General features: G+C 44.5%; 1 protein-coding gene across 3 annotated transcripts in view; it reads left to right on the top strand.

The window, feature by feature from the left end:
• Positions 1-378: 378 nt before the first annotated feature.
• The window catches only part of LOC142803512 (neprilysin-1-like), a 71,645-nt gene continuing 50,498 nt past the window's right edge, over positions 379-21,525 (top strand). Inside the window, exons 1-2 of one of the 3 annotated variants that reach the window (XM_075888637.1) lie at positions 379-677; positions 14,248-14,385. In XM_075888637.1, coding sequence (XP_075744752.1) covers positions 585-677; positions 14,248-14,385 — 231 coding nt within the window. In that variant the 5' untranslated portion in view covers positions 379-584. The remainder of the gene's footprint in view (positions 678-14,247; positions 14,386-21,525) is intronic. The other 2 variants (XR_012894149.1, XM_075888638.1) reach the window with 2 other exon arrangements.

Below are 21,525 nucleotides of genomic sequence, written 5' to 3'. Positions count from 1 at the left end.
CAAACATGCGTTAACTGTGTCGAAAGGCGAAGAACACAGAAATAGAAGCTAGTACATCTGAATGGACGACGCTAACCTGCTGTGCGCATCAAACATGTGTATCATTAATACGTAGGACGCGCTACAATCCGCCCCACATGCCCGTCGTCTTAGTGCTTCAGAATTTATTTCACTGTGCTCGTCCGCTGAGGTGGTATTCAGGATCGCCGAGCTTGGCAAAACTCAAAATCTTTCTCAACTTTATCAAGACCCCCTTTGGAATGTGCCAATTGCGTGGTCAAATTACATAAGCCGCGAAGCATAGAACGAAAAGTGTCGGAAACGTATTGTCCCCGTAATCAACGCCCGCGGACGTTTGAAGCGTGACAGGCAATCAACCATTTAAATCACACGGTTGATTGCCTCATTTTTTTGTTGAATGCCATAAATGGGGGCGTGTCTAGGGCATCTGCTGCCGGGCCTTGTGTTTAGTTCAGCGCATTGCCGGGTCAACGAGGCACCACTGATTTCTGCTCGATAGTTTTGTGCGTACCTTCCATAGCTTATTTAATTCCCTATGTGTTCTTCGCTGGCGTAATCTGAACATGCTAAGTGACCACACACAGTACTCCACGGTTACGAAAGCGACTTTCCCGAGGCTGTTGTCTCGCTGCAGTAGTTCTCCACGATTGCGCAACGTAAGTTTTCGAACTATATTCTAGTTTTCTCGTGAACTGTGGTGTCACAGTTTCATCGGTGAAGCTTTCCGTGTTAATTTCGGTAAAACTTTGTACTAATTCTGTTTCTGACGTTATATATTTTTGTTGGCTATTATATTACACTCCATACGTAAATGGCGACGGTGGCAACGAGCCGCCAACTACTGGGTACTCGGGCTTCTATGGAAGCTACGCTACTATTTTACATATACCTTGGGCGAACATTAAACTGTCCATTTGGCCGAACTTGCGGCCAATAAACAGTATGCGAGAAAACAGCAATTCTCAGTGACACAAGACAGCCCTGGACAGTGCATCCGTTGCGCCAATCAACGTACCAGTGGTGTAGCGCGTTGGAATAATGTAGGTGCTGTAGAACTATCGCTCATTATTGTGAGCGGCCGCGTAAGTTCCCTAAAATTCTGTTATGTTCTGATGGTGTGTCTATTCACGTCGGAAAGTAGTAACAATATCTCGATGGCACTTAGTCTATTGGCTTGGTTTACGCAGGGCAGCACTTACACGTATAATGGGGCGAATGAAAAAATGAGAAAGGTGTGCGCCTTTGCCCCCCTCTGCAAAGGCATCGTCCTGATGCCTCAGGAGAAGATGAAAAAACAATGAATACGAGACAAAGTAGAATAATCAACGAACAAAAGCAGTAGGTTTCAACAATAAAATAAAAATATTACTTCACAAGTTCTCTGATGCACCTAGAGCAGCCTAAGCACACGACAGTCATGACTTAGGGCCACGTACGCGGCCTCTGATAGTTTGTATTGACGTGTGGGAAAATTCTTTAGTCCTGTGCACCAGGCGACGAATCACTTTGTATGGCACAAAGTTTCGTGAAAGAAGTTTTTCATTGTATTGGCGTTGACCCTAAAACGTGCTCGCGTGGCTGGTATTCCACGAACTGTCGCCGAAGATTGCAGCAGTGGCTGTCAGTCACCTGCTGATGCTTGATGCGTCGCCGGGCGGGCTGTTGGCCGTCTTTGGCACGCTGTAGGTAGGCGGCAATGTTGATGTTGTCCACGGTCGGTTCAAGGACTTCATACTTGTAGAATGTGCAAATAGGTTACTGAGAACATGGCAACCATCAAAATGCGACATAGAACAACCCAGCAACACGGATGATGAAAACCAAAAGGTAGTGGTAATGCTTTACGTGCATTCTCTGTGCCACTAATTTCGGAAAATAGGGCCCAGCTATTGCTTTATTGTACTGTTCTCTGCTTCCAATAAGGTGGGTAAGGTAAGATGCGCAGTTGAAAGGAAGCTAGAGACATTAGAAAGAATTACAGAGTTCCACAAGAAACATGAAACGAAGCTCGTCCCATGTAAAATTGCATTCGTGTACCATACGACGCTATTCTGCAGCCGTACACTGTAAGCAAAAACTATCCGAGTTTGGGGTTTTTCCGGCTCATGACCTCTGAAAACTCCCTCGCGTTTAAAATTACTACCTCGCGTAGGAGTAAAAGATGGTACATGACATAGTTTTACCACCACCTCTCAGGCAAGTAGTAAAAGGATGTCAAAATCCAGTTTTACCACTTAGGGAGTTTTCTATCACGTGATTTTTAACCTGCGTTTCAGAGTTTATTACCACGTGACTGCAAGGTGCAGCTGCTTCGGCGGCTTTTGCCCCATACCCCCCTTGTGACGCTCTCAGTGAATACTGAAGGTACGCGAAGCCCACAGATGTTTTTGTTTGTTTGTTTTTTTTTGCATCACCGTGCCTCTGGACTGACTTCGAGTCAGTGCACTTTTACTGGAACTGGGGGCAGCATAAGCACAACAAGCGAGAACAGCATTCTTTGAAAGAAAAAAAAAGAAAAAGACGGAGGGGGGGGGGGGGGCTCTCAAAAGAGAGAAAAAAAAGAAAGAAAACCTGCTGTGGAAAGTTGTCCTGCATATTTTCGCAAATTGTTGCTTTTGCTCGGCGGTGGCTTTGGAGACAGACAGTGCAAGAAGCTCGGTATCTGTGTGTCTGGTTGGGCTGATGGATCTCACGTGTTTCCTACATCATCGAGCGACCGTGCTCTTCCGAGCGCCTCCGAACCTGCACGTCGCGAATATCTCCAGTTCGCGGATATCTCCAGATCTGCCAGTGGTAACAAAATCAATCTGGTGTCGTCGTCCGTGCTTGGTTGCTGAAGAAGCAATAAGCAAAATGCTTCACTCTGTCGTCGGCACCGAGCCGCGGCCACCAGTGACCAGTGGGAGTGTGTCGCCGGGGCAGGTGAAAGAAGCATCGCATATATTTTGTTCCACAGTAGGCGATGTCTGCACGAGTAAAGTGCTGCCCGAATTGCCCACCTCATGCACCAACTGTTCTCAAACATGAAGCACGAAGCCGATAAGAGGCAGACGGAACCAACAAACGGCGGCCGGTGAGCACGAAGAAAACCCGGACCTGCCCGGATAGTGGTCTTTCGTTGGAAGTATGCATACACCGCCCCGTCTCCGCAAGATAGCGGTCACGCGTTCATTTGTGTCTGAAATGACGATGAAATTCGCACAGGATATGTGTTCTGTGATCGCCAGCTGTGTTTCATTGGATAGCCGTGCTCCTCGAAAAGGCCTAGAACGCCGTCGGTAAGAAGCTTGTGTGCAGGCGTGCACCACTCCTCTACGCCCGTTGTGATGAATACGTGCTGCTACTGTGTTTGTGCACCGTCGCTCAATTAAAATCATTGAGCTACCATGGTTTGTGTGTACTTAGGTATATTTTATGGACTTGTGGATCAGCAGTGCTAACACGCGTGGGGCAAAGAGCCCGGTGTGCCAAGCAATTATTGGATAATCAAAAAGGTGAGATCGTGTTGATTTATAATAAAAGGTCGGTGTGACATTTGGTGCCCTGCAGCCCACCTGAAGCTTACGCTTGCACCTTCAAGCGTTGTTGTTAATCGATGGAAAAAAAGAGCTCTCCTACCGGTACTACTTGGCCGGTCAAAAAGTCGTGCCTATATATATACCGGATTGTCGAAGTGTATACATATATATATAGTCGAGCAACGCGTGCAGTCTGTTCTAGTGGCGTATTATTCTGCATTTGTTGTGTGTGCGTGTTTGTCTGTATGTGAATCTACGTGTCACCGATTCTGCCGTTCAATAAATTCAATCAGTTCTGTTAATCAATAAATTCGTCGTCTCTGGCCGAATGCACCCGTCAATTTTTATTTTTTACCACCAGAAATAACTTCCAGTAATCACCTAAAAACCTTGTGAAGGTAGTAAAAATTTACTCTCTCTATACTCGCTGAAAACCTCAGCGGGGTAAATATTTACTACTCTCCCTACGTTCAAAAACTCAGTTAGCACGAGAGTAAATTTTTACCTTGGTAGTAGGTGGTAAAAAAAACCCAGGAAAGGTAGTGCGCTAGAGGACAAATGGTTTACCCAGTTTTTGAGGTTATTTCAGGTCATTTTTGTTTAGTGTGTACGTCCAGCCGTTAGCACCTTTAACGCGAACTCTCCGACGCGTGGCTTCAGCGTGCTTGAACAGAGGTCGACACATCCAAGCGTGGAAACTGATAGGTTTGCTGCACTTGACGATACAAGGAGCGCGCGTTGGTTTTACTAGTAAATTACTGTCTCTCCACTGCCTGACCGGTGAGTCCAATGCACTCACTTCGCATCCCTTTTTCGCCACGTTTCCGTCGCGGCTACGTTATAGCGCGTGCCCATGGTGTTCATTCCGTGCGACAGCTTACGCAACTTTCGAGTTTAAATTCCCATCTGATGCTCAAAAGAAATCACAAGTGTAAAAAGAAGAGTAAGCGCATCTTCATGGCATTTGTAAAAGTTGCGCAAAACATTTGCAGTGCTGTTGCGTTGTTCATGTTCGATTCAGCGATTTCCAGACAGCGTCGATTCAGCTGCTTTCACAATTTAGGTTGTGCCTTCCTGTTCGGTTCACGCTGCACGTATGTGTTCTTGGTGTGCAATATTTGTGCAGACAACAATATGTTGCGTTTAATGTCCCACTACTACGAATAGATTATAAGTGAAGACGAAAATTTAAAATTTTATGCAATAACAATGCACGAAAATTGCTTTGTTTGCGTCGTATCCACGCGTCTTTCTTTCTGGGAACACGCACAAGCATTCAACTCGCACACGACATATTCCGTGCAGCATGAACCCAGCAGGAAGGCACACTCTAAGTGGTGAGTAAAGTTTGAATCACGCTATCTCAACAATATTGCATCTGAACATGAACCATGCTGCTGAAATTAAGATTCATTTATTGTGCAACTGCTACAAACAAATTTCAGTGCTCGCTAAAAAAAACCCCAGGTTGACAACATTTTCGTAGCCCCCCAATATGGCGTCTCTCATAATAATATGACGGTTTTGAGGCATTAAATCCCACTTATCAATCAATCAAATCAACTCCACAAACGCCATGAAAGTGCGTTTGCTCTACTTTTTACATACATGAGAATTCATCGAAGCATAAGCTGAAAATTCAATCTGAAAAGGTGCGTAAGCTGTGGCACGCAATTGTTCAATGTAAAGATAAATGTATGACAACAATTCCATGGGCGTGCGTGATAACTTAGCCAAAACGTGATGCAAAGTGGGCGCATTCGAACCGCCGGTCAGGCAGACGGGAAACAATTTCACTAGTGAAAGCGACGCGCGCTCCATCTATCGCAACTGCAGCAACCATATCAGTTTCAACGCTTGGCGGTGCTAGCCTCAGTCCATGCGATACAAGACCGCGCGTCAGAGAGTTTGAGTTAAAGATGCTGACAACTGTACATATATAGGGTAAATAGGCCGTTGCATGACTTTGAGGCGTCATGAACAGAAATTCAGTAGAAAAGAAATCGACGAACTCAACCAAGCATTCTTTTGAGTATGGGTGTGTGCTGTTCAATGTTGACACGGATGTCCTAGCTGTTCGTTCATAATGACGCGTCACAAGTGAAGTGGCTGAGGCTTTCCACATAAATTGAAAAGCGAGTTATTTCTTTATTCAAGCATTCTTGGCGTTGTCATCAAAGAAATGGGCTTTTCAAATAGAAGTGATTAGAAAGCTTACGAGGCTGTGCCTTTACGATTGACAGGTTTATCTTCGGGTGACATCACTTTCACAATGAGCGTGTGTGCTTGCTTCTGAAAAACGTACAAGTTTTGCGATGAACCAGTCCCCTTTCTTTCCTGTGTCATATGTTTAAGCACTGTTTTATTTCTGGAACTCTCCACTACGGCATCCCTCAAAATCATATGACGGTTTTGAGACGTCAAACGCCTCATATAAGTCAAGCACTGTATTATTTTCATCATCAAACATCATCAACTCCCCCAATCTCTTTGTCTTCCTTCATGTATCGTCTGCTTGACGTCGACGTGGCCAGCATATCGGCGATGGTCTTGTTCAGGTGAGGCTTGTATTCTGTAGGTGGTATGCAGTCATCCGGCGGTGGCTTGGCTGGTGTATGCCAATTTCTCCTGAATTATGCTAGCAGTGCATTGCGTACCTGCGTCCATGACGAGGACTTTCGTGCACTGTGGTACGCGACGATCTTTTCAATAAAATTTCGCTGCGTCACACGCACTGCTTTTGGGTAAGGCCTTTGTCAAGATGTAGCGGGTGCGGTAGTCGGTAGATACAATGATCTATTTGGTACACGAACAGAGGTTGGCGAGGGCCCCTCAAAATCCATCGCGAATTGCTGAAACGGTCGTCGAATCGGAACTACGAGCCGTAGAAGTACGTCTAGCGTAGTTGGCGTTGTCTTTCGTCGCTGACAATCTTGCCAAGCTTTTACGTAACGGCTAGCTTCGGCCGTAAGGCGTGGCTAGTAGTAATGTTTTTGTGTTCTGGCGAGTGTGCAGGAAATATTCAGGTGTCCTGTAGTAGAGTCATCACGCTGAGTCTCAAAAATTTCCGATCTAGAAATTCCGAGAAGTTCTAGAATTGAAAGACGTTGTTTCACAAGATAAACGACACTAGTGCTCCCATAAATACAATAAGTATAACATCGGTGCTACGCTCACGATATTCCATAAGACCCCTACTTTCTGGGTCTGCTCGCTGCCGTTCAGCAAAGTCGTCCGCGCTTACGGTTCCCAAGAAGCAGTCATATGCTCGTGATGGTGCAGCAGTGCATCTACGTGTGGTGACAGATAATCGGCGCTGGAGTGTTTTCCTCCCCGAAAATGTACGCGACGGTACGTCGAATTATTGATGTTTCGGTTTCTTCCTTACGAGCGGAATCGAAGGGCCTTTCAAGCTTGCTAGCCAACACAAGGCGTGGAGATCTGTCACAACTTTGCAACAATGAAAGCTCTGCCGGAGACGTAGGGGCGAATTTTGACGGAGCCCATATCGTGAGAGACTCTTTTTTTAGTGTCGAATAGTTTGCTTTTTTTCGATAATGACCGCCTTGTAAAACCAATCATCCTTTCCAACTCATCAGTTCTTTGCACAAGAACGGCACGGAGCCCTACCCTGGTTGTGTTGGTGCGTACTTTTGTGTCGGCGTATTTGTCGAAATTTGCAAGCAACAATGGTGTCTGTAGGCGTCACTTTAGTTCTTGAAAATACTCCTCCTGCGGCTTTTCACACTTAAACTACAGGTTTTCCCACTCACTTTATTCCAAGTGCCAGCCTAAATAATCTGCATGCCATTGAAATAATCTGAATGTTGAGCTATTTATTCCATGTGCCAAACATTTAGTCTTAGCGCCAACATATTTAATCCAAGCGCCAACTCACTCAGGCCGCGTGCCATTGAGTTTAATCCAAGTGCCACCATGTTCAATTCAATTGCCAATGACTTTAATTCAGGTGCCAGTCAGTTTATTCCACGCACAAAAAAACAGAATACGGGGCGTAAAAACGGCAGTGCAATTCAAATGCAGTTCTTACAGTATAAAAGACAATAGTTGGAAGGTAGAATCAATCATTATTATTTGTATTCGCCGTTAGTATTCTTGAAAAAAATTACTGCCGTGGTTCGCTTAAGCCATGTTTGGAGTGCTTATACTTTGCTATGCGGAAGTTTGTATAATGAGGGCTTGGCCCAGGTGAAATAAATTTACTGAAAACGAAAAAAACGCAGGAATATATTACTGAATATTTTACAGTGCAATGAAATTCAGTATCCGTCATTGAAGCTCATACTTGGCTTTGGTACACACTACAACATTACATGATCAGGACAGGTCATGTAATGCGAACGACACACTATGTTTAATGGAGTTCCGGAACGCATACTAAGAGACTAAAAGCAGGGTCGCGGGCAGTGATGGGTAAAACACAGCTTTATTATCAAGAAGTTAGGAAGCTGTCGCGCAGCACGCACTGTGAATTAGAGATAATTCCAATATGTTTTTTTTCCTGTAGTGAACATAAAACGTAAACTGATCATCCTGATGAGGCAATAGAAGTTTTATTTTACATTATTGTATGCTCTTACTTCTTTTTATTCAAACAAAGTTAAATGTCTCCAATGATACGAACGGCACTGATTGTTCGTTCAGCTTGTTGGTTTTGTGACGTACTTGATGAATGCGATGAAACGAACACAGAGAAAACAAAATGATAGTAACACGCAACTGACCTTGGGCCTAGCTTCTTTTTTTTGTGTGCGTGTTTTTTTGAGCGGCATTATGCTTCTCATCGCACATTCGAAGCTTGCGGATTCAGTGTAATCAGTAAATTATTTGTTCTGTCCCCCCTCTCTATCTCTACACACACACACACACGCACACACACACACACACACACACACAGACACATATATATATATATATACATATATATATATATATATACATATATATATATATATATATTTATATATATGTGTGTGTGTGTGTGTGTGTGTGTGTGTGAATGTGTGTGTTGGTGTGTCACAGGTTAGCGTATTTATTAAAACAGAACTGTCTCATAGGGCTCGGAGACGGATGTTCACAAGTCATCTTCACGCAAAGCGGCAGGCACGAAACAAAAAATTGTGCCGATTAGAGGCCGCACAGTCCACGCGCTGTATTTGTTGCATAGAGTGGCGAGCCGCATCCAGCAGCAATGAGCGCATGTGCCCCTTTTTCGTCATGCTTTGCGGTGTCACTAAAACTAAACTACGGCGTTCGCTCAGGTAGGCCTTCACGTGTGACTTGAATTTCGAGAAGGCTTCTTCTATAGGGTTAAAAAAGAGACTGTACGCTGGCAGGCGCTTAATAGAGTGCATGGAGTTAGCCAAAGCCGCCGGTTCTGCTCGAGCGTGAGCAGGTGCATTATGAAAAAGGAATACAGCTTCGGTATTTGGCTCATCACATTCTACGCGGGCTCAAACATCACTGAGGAAATCATTAAAACAACCCAGTGAACTTTGTCCCCCACAGTCCAGTGAATAACTCCATTTGCGGATATGCAAGCTATTTTGTTGAAGTTCACTCCCTTTGTCGTAGTGGTCCTGTGCACAGCTGGTTCTCCTTTAGCTGCCCTGCCGAAGTTCCTGGAACACAAGATATTGATGTTAGTCTCATTCAAATAGAAGCGGCAAACACGCGGTCTATCAGACTGCAGCCATTGGGCGTAAAGCATGCGGCTGTGCTTGATATTGTCACGGTTGCGATCTGTGTGTCTCTGCGTCGCAAGCTTCATCGAATAGCAGTGGGCAATTCAGCAAGCGGTCAACTGTGCTTGCACTGATTGTTACTCCTGGCATTTCTTTCTCCAGGGCCTCCTTTATTTGCTTCAATATAAATGTACAGCTTTCGTCGACAATTCGTCTCAAAGTACTCACGACGTCATCTCCAAACTTCCTTTTTGAAACCCCACCATGCTTTTATGTTTCTCTGTCGGTAGCGGCAATCAATCTTGCTGTTTTAATGTTGATGCCTAGAGCGTCGGCCAGTTGCTTTAAGTCACCGCCATGCCTGTAAACATGCACAATCCTAGCCCTGTCGACCACCGATACTCTGCTGTTTTTCCAACGAGGTTCGTCGGGGCTCTTAAAGTGTGGTCCTCATTTGCGTCTCGCCATGACTTCAAGCAAAGCTCTCTCTTCGTCTGCATATGTTCCCGTATGAAAACACACGTTTCAAGTAAACACGCTTCAGCTACACTAAGCGTCCTTTGTTACATGAAAACCAGAGTATTTACTTTGACGCTTTTATAACAACTTATTTCCACATGAACCCGAATAAATGCAAGTTTGGTATTTTTAAGTGGTTATTTCTGATTTCAAGAACAAAAGAATATCATCTCTCGGTCACTGTTCTCCCTGGGCTGAGCAGACGACTGCGGTAGCTTCAGCGCATAAGTAGCCAAATGCCGTCTACTCGCCAGACGACACGAATCTATGCATATGCGATGGTGTGGATGGTTAACCGGAATGAAGCAGTAGCAATGTAATAAAAACTAACATGGACTCTTTGAGCAAAGCTTTTAAGTACCCATAAATGCATTTACTGCAGACTGTTTTTTTTTATTTGGAAGCTATGACACCAAAATGTTAAGGGGAAGTCGCACTGCGCACTTCATTTCATAAGCGCTACCGTGTGTTGCCGAAAGAAAAGTTCTTACTGTGACGCCATGTTTACGTTATTCTTACATTTATACTATATATATAATGGTTAACTGTGTGTTTCTAGCCCATAGATCAAACTGACTGGCACCTTAATTAGAGTCATTGGCCATTGTATTAAATACGGTGGCACTTGAATTAAACTCAATGGCACGCGGCCTGATTGAGTTGGCGCTTGGATTATATATGTTGGCGCTTGGAATAAATGTTTGGTACATGGATTAACTAGCTGGGCGCTCAGATTATTTCAATGGCGTGTAGATTATTTAGGCTGGCACTCGGATTAAAGTGAGTGGGAAAACCTGTAGATATTGTTCCTAGTAAAGCTGGTAACTGTTTGGTCGATGCGGGGTAAGTTTTCACAATCGACGGCACAAGACCGAAAAATTGACGCGCTGTCTTGCAGTTATCGCGTGGCGGGAATTGAGCCACGGCACCTGCTTTCTCCAGATAAGGGCGTACTCAAGCCTTGCTTATTACTTGACCCAAGAACAAGCATTTGTCGTACTTGAAGCGGCACTTCTCTAGCTTCAGGGTGGGCCTCATGTTCTTGATTGCTTGAAGTACACTTTCAGGGTGCGGAGTTGTTCGTCAAAGGTTGAGGAAAACACACCTACGTTGTTCACGTACATAATACAAGTGTGCCACTTGAAGCCGGTATCTACTGTACCCACGATCGGTTGGAATGTCGTGAGGGCTGAGCAAAAAACAAAAGGTATGATTGTGAACTGCAACAGGCCGTCTGGCTTTACAAAGGCAGTCTTTTCTCGATCTCTCTCATAAACTTCGGTCTTCCAGTACCAAACCTTAAGGCCATTGATGAAAAGTACTTCGCGCATTAGAGTAGACCCCACCTATTGTCTACTCATAGTAGAGAATACACGCCCTTCGTCCTTTTGTTGAGTCAATGATAGTCAACACAGAAACATAAGGTTCCGTCCGTCTTCACCAGCACCCCGGGAAATTACCAGGGACTCTTCAATGACTGGACGACTTTTTTTTATTACTTCAGGTTTTTGCGTCTGAACTCAATGAGGGCTCTGACGGTTTAGCCAGGCAGTTCATTCTTTTATGATACAAAGTAATATGACTAGAGTCCGTTTGATTCTTGACGATAACAAAAAGCAATCCTTGAGTTTCAGAAAAATGTGCTTCAATGAGGTCTTGCTCATTTTTTAGAAGGCTCGGATTGATGACAAAATTTTTGGTAACCTTGATACAATCATTGAAGCAGGTTTGGTAGAATAAGCAATTGGGAAAGCGTTCCTGGCTTCTGCAATTTATTCGATACATGTGATTGTCTTCCTTTCGCTCACATTCCTGTACTCAATGCTCAACCTTGGAAGCATCACTGTTGCTTTCCCTCCTCGCATCTCAGCTTTTCCTCTACTGGCGCAAATCTGAAGCTTAATCAATAAGTGCTGGTCGCTTCAACAAGACGCTGCGCGCTTGTTTATTTCCATTGTCTGGTGAGAGGGGGCAGTAGCGTTACGCCAGCTACAGACTAAAACTTTCGCCAATCTGGAATCTCTTCATGAATTCTACCCGCAATGCTATGCAGCTCGTTGCCCCGGCTGTGGAAACTTGCCCAATTCATTCGAACTCTCGACTGAGTGCACTGCAAGCATTTTTTCTCTCTTACATGCTTTCCTTCAACCTTTACGTAACGAGAAGCTGTGGAACGATGCTCTCTCCGCGAACTACCTCCCAAGATTCTCGGAGCTATGATACAGTATAGGTTCGACTCGTCACTGGATTCGTCCTAGGAACCTCAAACTAGGGCTTCCTCCCACACACTCTTTCTTTATGACTTTATGAAGAAACACGATTTCTCTTCATATATATTGAGAGCCATCGGAAATCATGACGCTGGAGCGACAGGGAATGGTTATATGGTCTTTCAGCCCATTCCAGGTATACTTGCCTGGGTGCGTGTGCGGCAGTAGTGGTTTTATGTGGCAAAAGTTATCGACTTGAATTTCAAAGTGGTGTCTGCGTCGCAGAGACCCAGAAAGTACATTCCAAGGATGACTTTTTTCAAACATCACTGCAGGGCTGCAAAGTTTCCGGGATTAATTCGCTTAATATTGGAGACTCTCGATATGCTGATTCCTGTCGGCACTCGCTGCAGTGTGCGGATTCCCGCTGGTTGCCTTTAGCTGCACTGATCCATAGGATTCTTCAATCAGCCCTAAAGTTTTTCAGTTTTGCGCCTTACTGATGGCGGGTTAGTTGGCTCCGATATCGACGAGAGCTGTAAGAACGTAAAAGACGCCAGTTTGTCATCTCGCGTTCTGATTACGTTTTTGTGTCGAATCTCAGCTGCGACAGCTTCTTATGCTGCTTCAGTGTTGTGTGAACAGGCCGAAATTCGGTCCTGCGGCTGAGATTTAATGCCGCGAACTATGAGCCAGCAGTCGAGCGCCATAGCCACTACACCACAGAGGTTGGGATTGAGAAAAATGAGGATCATTCGGGGCTTATGATACTAAAAATGAAAATGAAGCATCCTATGCAACGGCAGCTCGTGGTGTTGAAGAGTAAAATAAAAAGGAAATAAGACAGCTGAGGAAGGAAAATAGTGACAAAAAAGTTAAACTGATAAGCATCAAATAATAAACGTTTATTAAGCTGCAAAAAGTAAATATACAGTAGTTTTCTGTTATCGCACGTGCAAAATTTTCAGTCTGAAATCGTTTGTCTTCGTAAATGACGCTTCGGGAATAGCTCTCCCCGATACATGTTTTCAATACTGCTACCGTGATTGTGGAATGCTGTTGGGCCTAACAAAAATGACATTCAGAAAGTTTATGCAAAGTAATAAGACTGCATTTGATCAAAACATATTTCTTGATCTGGGCGGTAAATGTTCTGCATTTAATAAATGGTTGCTTGGTCATCTATGCACCGAGAACAACACCATCTCAATGGTTCAATAGTTCCGTGAATGTCAGCTGACGTGACCTCATGCACAGACTCCGTAACAACCCGTCGAATTGTGGAAACATTATCCAAAAGGTCACTTTTCGTACTCCTCGCCACACGAGAAAAAGTAGACTGCGCTGCCATCATGGCTGTATCAAGACAGCACATGACCTGATGTGAATTGGCGGGCGTCGTATTGTTCTTAAATTTCAAAATAAGCCTCAAAGCTGACCAATTATTTCAGGAATGGCGTCTTCCTGTGGAGTCATTCGCTCTGAGAAAGGTCCCGAATGGTGACCTTATGAGAGCCTGTGCAGTGGGGAGATTGCATTTAGGGTGTTACATTGCCCCGCCGCGGTGGTCTAGTGGCTAATGTACTCGGCTGCTGACCCGCAGGTCATGAGATTGAATCCCGACAGTGGCGGCTGCATTTCCGATGGAGGCGAAAATGTTGTAGGCCTGTGTGCTCAGATTTGGGTGCACGTTAAAGAACCCCAGGTGGTCGAAATTTTCGGAGCCCTCCACTACGGCGTCTCTCATAATCATATGGTGGTTTCAGGACGTTAAACACCACATATCATAGGGTGGTACATTAACATGTAAAAAGGCACATTGAAGAAATTAAGCACCCATAGAATCAGTAAACCTACAAAACTCAGTCTCAATATTTGCCGGATTGATGTGTGTAAGAGTGCATATGCTTCACAGAGCATATTTCGAAAACGTCTGCGCTTTTTTCGGTGAACGACAAGCATAGTTTACGTGATGCAACTTTAGCCCCGCCGTGGTAGTCTAGTGGCTAAGGTACTCGGCTGCTGACCCGCAGGTCACGGGTTCGTATACCGGCTGCCACGGCTGCATTTCTGATGGAGGCGGAAATGTTATAGGCCCAGGTGCTCAGATTTGGGTGCAGGTTAAAAAACGCCAGGTGGTCGAAATTTCCGGAGTCCTCCGCTACGGCGTCCTCATAATCATATGGTGGTTTTGGGATGGTAAAACCCACATATCAATCAATCAAATTATGCAACTTTCATATATACCCTAAAACGTGCTCTATTTTTTTACAGATTAAAGACGCCATTCACTTCTTCGCCCTATTACGTCTCACCATTCCGTATATACCAGAGTCCAATCAACTGTCGTGGCAGAAAGCATCTGGAATGTACCATGCTTGTTTGAATTTTGTCTCGAAGTACGCACCAGAGGTAAGCTCGCGAGCTATACAATTATCAATACGTTACAATATTAGAACATGGCGATAACTGAGTGACCTCTAAATAGAAACATTTTCCTGCACTGTGCGTGGATGTAATAGAAAGGCAGTTCTGAGGCACCTCTTAAATGGATGCCTTTTATTCAGCCCACTTTGGTGGCTCTGTTGCTGCGGTGTCCAGCTTCAGGCCTTAAACAGCCCTTTTGTTTCCCTCACGAGGTTACTGCACATAGGTTCAGGGGACGTGTTAGTGGCCTGTGGAATCTTCGATTTCAGTGCTTGTTATGTACCCCAAGTGACTTTATCAGTACCTACAGGGGAGCTGAAATGAGAGCTCAATTTTTCAGCTATGGAATCAGATTCCGTGTATCTTTTATTGTAAAGACCTATGGTAGTGTGTGTGATTAAGGCTCACTTTTAAATAAATTCTTTAGTTACTTGCCATTTATGCCTTGTGTTACCATTATTATTCCTAATCTTATGTGATAGTACTTCCATTTAGTGTACTTCACTGCATGTCCCTGAGTATTGGCGTATATTTGAACAGAATATTGGCAGAATGTATGAGCAGTTCTGTTATACCCTCCCTACGAAGATTCTATTTCTTCATCATAGAACGCACTAGTGCCTAAGTTATCCAATGGTTTCTTGGTGTACCAAATCAAAGCTTGATTGTAATTTGATAAGAAGACGAACTAAATGAGTACCTTGTTTTAGGTGAAAGAGAATTGAATGAAGTTTCGGTGTTAGTTTTCTGTAACCTTCGCTTCAACTGAATTTACCACCTGTGTTTACAAACTTTTAAGATTGAAACGTAGTGAACCCGCTGTTTTTTATACGTTGAATTTGTTTTGACCCCCCAAGTAAACAATTACCAGATAAGGATTTATATTAGCAAAATCCAGCACTTCAGCTGTTTATTAGCCGGTAAACAAACTGATGAAAATGTGACCAATCAATGTATTCGAATCGTATTCAGTTGGCCGTACGTACTATTTGAGAAAAGCCGCAGCTTAAAAACAACCCACGTATTCTGAAAATAATTGTCTAATTTGATGAAATTTTTGAATAGAATGTTCATATGATGAGCAGGGTTATCGTTAAAGTGAAATAACGGTGGCATACCTGTTAGTCGTTGGCAGATCCTCACTGTCAGTTTCGATGAGTGAACATTCGCAAAGCGGTTTGCTAAGTCTGCATATGACAAACAGGGTTCTCCCCAATGTGGCATAATGGTGACGTAGTGGTTAGTTATTGGCAAATTATGAAGCATCACTGCCAGTTTTAATGCACAGGGATTCACAAAGTGGTGTGCTAAACTACTGGTCAAGGCATCTGCGATAAGGTATTGCAGAATCAAGAATAGCTAAGCCACTACCGTGATTAGCCTAACGAAAACAATATTAGATTGGAAGCATATTTCTGGCTAGCCTGTGTAATGGTGTCCGTCCGTGTATCCATGCCTCAGCACCACACTGCGTTCCCACCACCACAGTTGTCGGAACGATGTGAAGTAGGTCAAGCCACCGCTGCGCGTTGACCTCATTCTCTCTCTCATACGTAGCACCTGTTGTCGAACATTTTTAAATACTAATGGCTCCTGCCAACGCACCTACCAGGTGATGCTCCTCCGCTCCCTCACAACACACTTCTCTTTTACCCTCTCCGCTGCCCGCAACGCTCGGCCGCAAGTCGAGTGAAAATGCTCTGTTGTTTAACACTGTGTGTTAAAGGAGCACTGACATCAAATTTCGAGATCAAGATGTGCCCACCAATCGATCGCTTGCTATGCATAGGTATTTTTGGCCATATTTGAACGGAATCCATCGCGTGGAAGTTATTTTGATTCGATGTCAAACAGCGTAGTAAAGCTAAGGAGAAAAAACGGAATATAGACTGTCCTGTGACATTGACACTAGTGTTCGGGGTGATACATTCCACAAATAACATCCTGAGTGACGATGCCCTAGTAGCGATGACGTGAACGATCCGAGTGTTATTATCGTGGTGCGGACAGGCACCGAAGCACAGAAACTCACTCACTCGTCACGTCTGATTTTTGTTGCCCAGTTTGAATGATTCGTGAAACACACTCGCTCGTCACGTCTGAACTTTGTCGCATTGGTTTGAATGATTTCGTGAAATTATCAAGAAAATAACGACCTTTGGAAGAATGGAGAAAGAAAAGAGCATGATTTAATTTGTGCTTGTCGGTCAGCATGTCGAGGAATCGTTAGGGGTTGCAGGTGAGTTGCAGTCGTCTAGTTCGAAGCACGGAAAAAAGCGCAATCAGTGTGGCTTTTCATATCATGTATGTGTTACACATTAGCATGACCACAAGCTATCGAAAGTGGAAGAGCGTGAAGTCAGATATCATCTCTGGCAAGTAACACGCAGGTATCGTTGCATTTTAGTTCATCTGTGGACTTCGCGTCCACATAAAAGTGGTAGCCATGTTAACCGCGAGAAGCTGGATAGGTGGGGCCATCTGGAGCCTCAAAAAAGAACCTGACAAACAGGAAACGTATTCTATTTCTCCGCTATGTTCATTCACGATGACTATATTGCATTGACGCCTCTGCGTATACCTGAATGCTTCGCACGCCCAAACACACCAAAATAGCTGAGACACAGAAGCGAACATGGTTGAAGCGTGCATCCTCAGGCACCTCTGCAGTGCTGCTTGGAAAGGCATTCATTTTAAAATCACTGTTCTGCAAAAGATCGATCGAAGCAAAAATAATTGGCGACGTCGCGAATCGTGGGGGTTCCAAGCTCCACGCAATTGTATTGAAATCGAGTCCACACTTTGTACGGCGATGACAGCAATGCAGGTAACAAGGCATGACTGAATGTGACCGTGTAGCACACGAAATTTTTGTGGAGCAGGTGAGCCGGACGTCACTCTTTTCTGTGAAGAAGTGGTCATCTGTGGCGTGATCTGGAGGTGACCGCGAGGTAGCAGCACTGCTGGTGCTCCCAGCGCTAAAAATGGCGGGATTGCTGGCCGTATTTGAATAGTGCTAGATCCCAATATTATAAATCAATAAAAGAGATAGTTATTATTCTCTCAGTCGCGTTGTATGTCACGAATTGTTGCTGCGGGGTCTATAGCTACTAGCTGACGAAAAATATTGGCATGAAAAATTTTTATGTCAGTGCTGCTTTAAGATGAGAGCTGTAGCTTCGGCACCTTGAATATGTATTATTGGTCTGGATATCTGAGCCATTGGATCTCCTTCCCTTGATTAGCCAGAAAGGGTTTCCACTGACTCACAGAGCGATGAACCCTGTGAAGTGCGATGGTTAAATTTGTTAACAGAAACCGCTCTTCAACTTGCAGTCTAAATGATCGGGCCAGGTATTTATACAGTAGGGCGCGCATTAGCATGCCCATTCATTAAAGTCTTTGATGGGAAAGCTTTTTTAGAGAGAAATTCTCCCTTTCGACAAGAATAAGTTTGCATTGTGAGTGCCTAGTCAATAAACCTCTAAGTAATCAACCACTCCACATGCCTTGGGGCTTGCATCAGTAAATATACGAATTTCAATTTTGTCATATTCTGCACTCATACAACAACTTAGGGCGGTTACCACTATCAAATGATACAGTGTAGTGAGCCATCGTGTCCACACTGCATGCACCTTTTTTGTCAGCGATGCATCCCGTCTAAGGCCTAGTTCAGAAATTTTTCGGAACAGCAATTTGGCAGTCATAGTGACTGGAAAAAGCATACCTCAAGATTTGAAAATTCGCACTAATGCTTGAAGAATGAATATTTTGGTGTGGCAATTTCGGTCTAGGAAATTTAAAAGAAGATTTATAGAATGAGCAATGTGGGCCCTTCCTCCTTACTCCATACAAATCCTAACACACGCGTAGTATTGCTCACGGGGAACTGCGCCGTGTTTGTGGAACACCCTATTCCTTAATTTTTAATAGCTCGTGTGACGTATTAGAACTTGAATTACTCTTTCGAGGTGACAGGCTTACCCCGTTTATTAGGTTCAGTGCTTCTTGATAGAACTATTTAGCTGCTTCTTCTATGTCGGACCTGAAATGGGGTCGTTGACGACGAAGTTCTCCTCGAGTTCTCGAGCTTGGCCTGAACAGTTTTCATCACACAAAGATAATAAAGTATCATGGTAGCAAGCGGAAATGGGCTACTGGTCGCCTCGAAAGACACGCCTGCCATCCTCCAGACTTCGAGTGGCAAGTCCGACATTTGCTTAGCGGGTAGTTCTCCATACCACAGGAAGCTTGCAACGTCTTTGTCTTCATTTCTCAGAAATATTTGTACGAAACCTTTTTTTCGATATCTTCACTGAGCCATTCCCATGCGTTCTGAATTAGAGTATGACGTTTAGGGTATGAGGGCCGAAGTTTGGTCTTGAGTGCTGTGCATCATTAAGGAACACGCACCTGGTTTCACTCGACGATGCATCGAAGTTCCCTCTAATGCTAGTTGACAGGCTAGGCGGGTCCAACACCGCTCGTTGTGGCATGTATTACAGTCTGTTTTCAACGCTCACTGCGTTTTTCAAAAGCTGCCCAGCGAATCCTTTTTCAAGGTACTGACGTACGATCTCGTCGTTATTCGTTAGCATTCCGTCATAATTAAACAATTTTTGTGTGAGGCTGGCCAAACGTTTCTTCAGTACTCCCTCGTTATCAGCAAGACGAAAATCCATGGCGTTCCAAAAAAGAATTGCTTCGTATCTTCCATTGGTGAACTGAATGGGGGACTAAAAAGGGTAATGAACTTCTCCGTGCTCCTGATAAGGTGAGCTCAGGTCGCGGGTTCGAATCTCGGCTGTGGTGGCTGCATTTCCGGCGGAGGCGAAAATGTTGTAGGCCCGTGTGCTCAGATTTGTGTGCATGTTAAGAAACACCAGGTGGTCGAAATTTCCGGGGCCCTCCACTACGGCGTCTCTCATAATCATAATCTGGTTTTGAGACGTTAAACCTCTCTTATCAACCAATCGATGATAAGATAAACTCGGTGCACAATACCCATGCTTTCGAGCTTCCAGAATGATTCGAGCAGCGTCGCGAATGCACATTTGTTTAACGCTACAACGGCTCGAAGGACAGCTACCGTTGCACGGGTGTTGCGGTACGGCAGTGTGTCCTGCAGTGCCCAACCGTAGTGTGATTTATTTTAAACTAGCCCACCCTAAAGCTTGAGCAAATCGTCGGTCACTAGACGGATGGTTGGATGGATGAATATGGCTGTACCATTTAGATCGGGCGGTGGCTAGCGCCACCAAGCCGTAATATTTAATGAAGCAAAAACTAGATTTGTTTCCTTTAAATAGTGAGGTTGAGTATTCGTACTTTGCAGTGAAAGGTTTAATTTTCACTCGTGCCTTGACTTTAGCTACCAATCAGATAACCTCCTTTTTGTTAATTCTACCCGCTTAAAGTCTATTTTGCCCTCCCTGTCCCTGAACCCCAGCGCTTTGAAAAACTGCGCCATCATCCTGAACTATAAATGGAAGCCCTTTACAGAACATTATCAAGTGTTCAGCAGTTTCGTCTTCCTCTCCACACGCACTATATATCGTGTTGACCCCTTCGTACTCGAACCGATATGTCTTGGTTCGCAATACGCACGTCCTAGCCTCAAACAGTAGAAAACTACCCCGAGTGTTATCATAGCTCCTTTCCTTGGCAATTTCCTGCTTAAAAGTTCGATAGATTTCTAGTGCGGACTCCTTAATCATGCCAATTCTCCACATATCGGTCTCATCTTCCTTTACCTTCTTCTTAACCAATAATTGTTTTAGGTTTGGCCCCCTCCTGTTTTCTAAGTATTTACCAGTCAATTTTCTGGCTCGCTTTTTCCATTTTGTATTGACATTCTTCATGTACAAGTAGCTGAATACCTTCTTAGCCCAACGTTCCTCCCCCATTTCTCTCAATCGCTTCTCAAATTTTATCTTGCTGCTAGCTTCCCTGCTCTCAAATGATGTCCATCTCATCTCAGACTCTTATGGTAGTCAGCGCCACCTAGTGTAATAATGCCATTTTGCTCTAATCATGTGGGCGGCAAGGTAACGTCAGCTAAATCAGCCAGTTTCAATTTGACCTCTTTTATTACCCTCTTCAGCACATAAGCTCCTAAGAACAGATCTCGGGTATCTGCAAGGCCTCGAGACAGTGCTATTTTCTGTCATACTGACTCCTCAATCTGAGCCGGTCTCGCCTGCACCTTTTTAATGGCACTGTCTGCTCCTCGAAAGGAAAAATTGTATTGTGTTCCTCGCCAGGTACTTCCAAACTCAGTTGCCATGACAGTTCTCTAACAAATGCTCTGACTTCCGCCATCAAATAAATATTACCTTTTTCCCATATTTGGGTTGTTTGGAGCAATATAGTTGTCGTGTTGTCATCTTTGCTGCCTGTCGCATAGGTCTAATCAGTCACTGTGTTAGACGAGTGCTTTTTCGTGGTATTGCACATTTCAGTAAGGCCCCTTTTACTGCATATTTTACACATAACTCTTTTGTTGCAATATTCGCGTGATGCGTGCCTTTCGATAGAACAGTGGGAGCGTCTCATAGCTTGCAGGAGAACCTTTCTCTTTCTTCGAGAGAAAGGTGTATCTGACATTCCTTTGTCACATACAGCCTAGCTGCATGAAACTCGCAATGCTCTTTTAGGGGCGAAGGTTCTTTTAGTCTAACATTGTCACTGGTCACGCATAACTGAGAGAAGAAGAGACGAGAAAGAAAAGAAGAAAAAAAGAAATGGATGACCATTTCTCGTCGCATTTCTTGAAAGGGGTTACTCTGCCACTACTAACTGAAGTGCCGGTGCTCTGCGATTGGCTGCCGCGCGTGCGTAGAACGAGAGGCTCTCTCAATTTCCTGGATAGTCACTATACGTGGCGGATCGTTGGTTGGGAATGGACGAAACACAGTGGTGGACGCATCGAAAACGCTTGTACTCAGCTTCGTCGGCTCGCGTCTCGTCAGTGTTACCCACACGCCGTCTCCATCCTGGGACAGAATCGGACGCGTGGACGCCTTGCACGGACGGACAGACACACGAACAGGTGGATGAGTGGACGCTTCGCTCCACTCATCATTATTCACTCATTTACTCCGTGGATAAGCTGTGTGTTTT

This window comes from Rhipicephalus microplus, chromosome 3, assembly GCF_043290135.1.
Source record: "Rhipicephalus microplus isolate Deutch F79 chromosome 3, USDA_Rmic, whole genome shotgun sequence".
In the NCBI taxonomy this organism is placed as follows: Eukaryota; Metazoa; Arthropoda; class Arachnida; order Ixodida; family Ixodidae; genus Rhipicephalus; species Rhipicephalus microplus.
The sequence above is the reverse complement of the archived record's forward strand: the minus strand, read 5'-3'. Positions and strand labels throughout refer to the sequence as shown.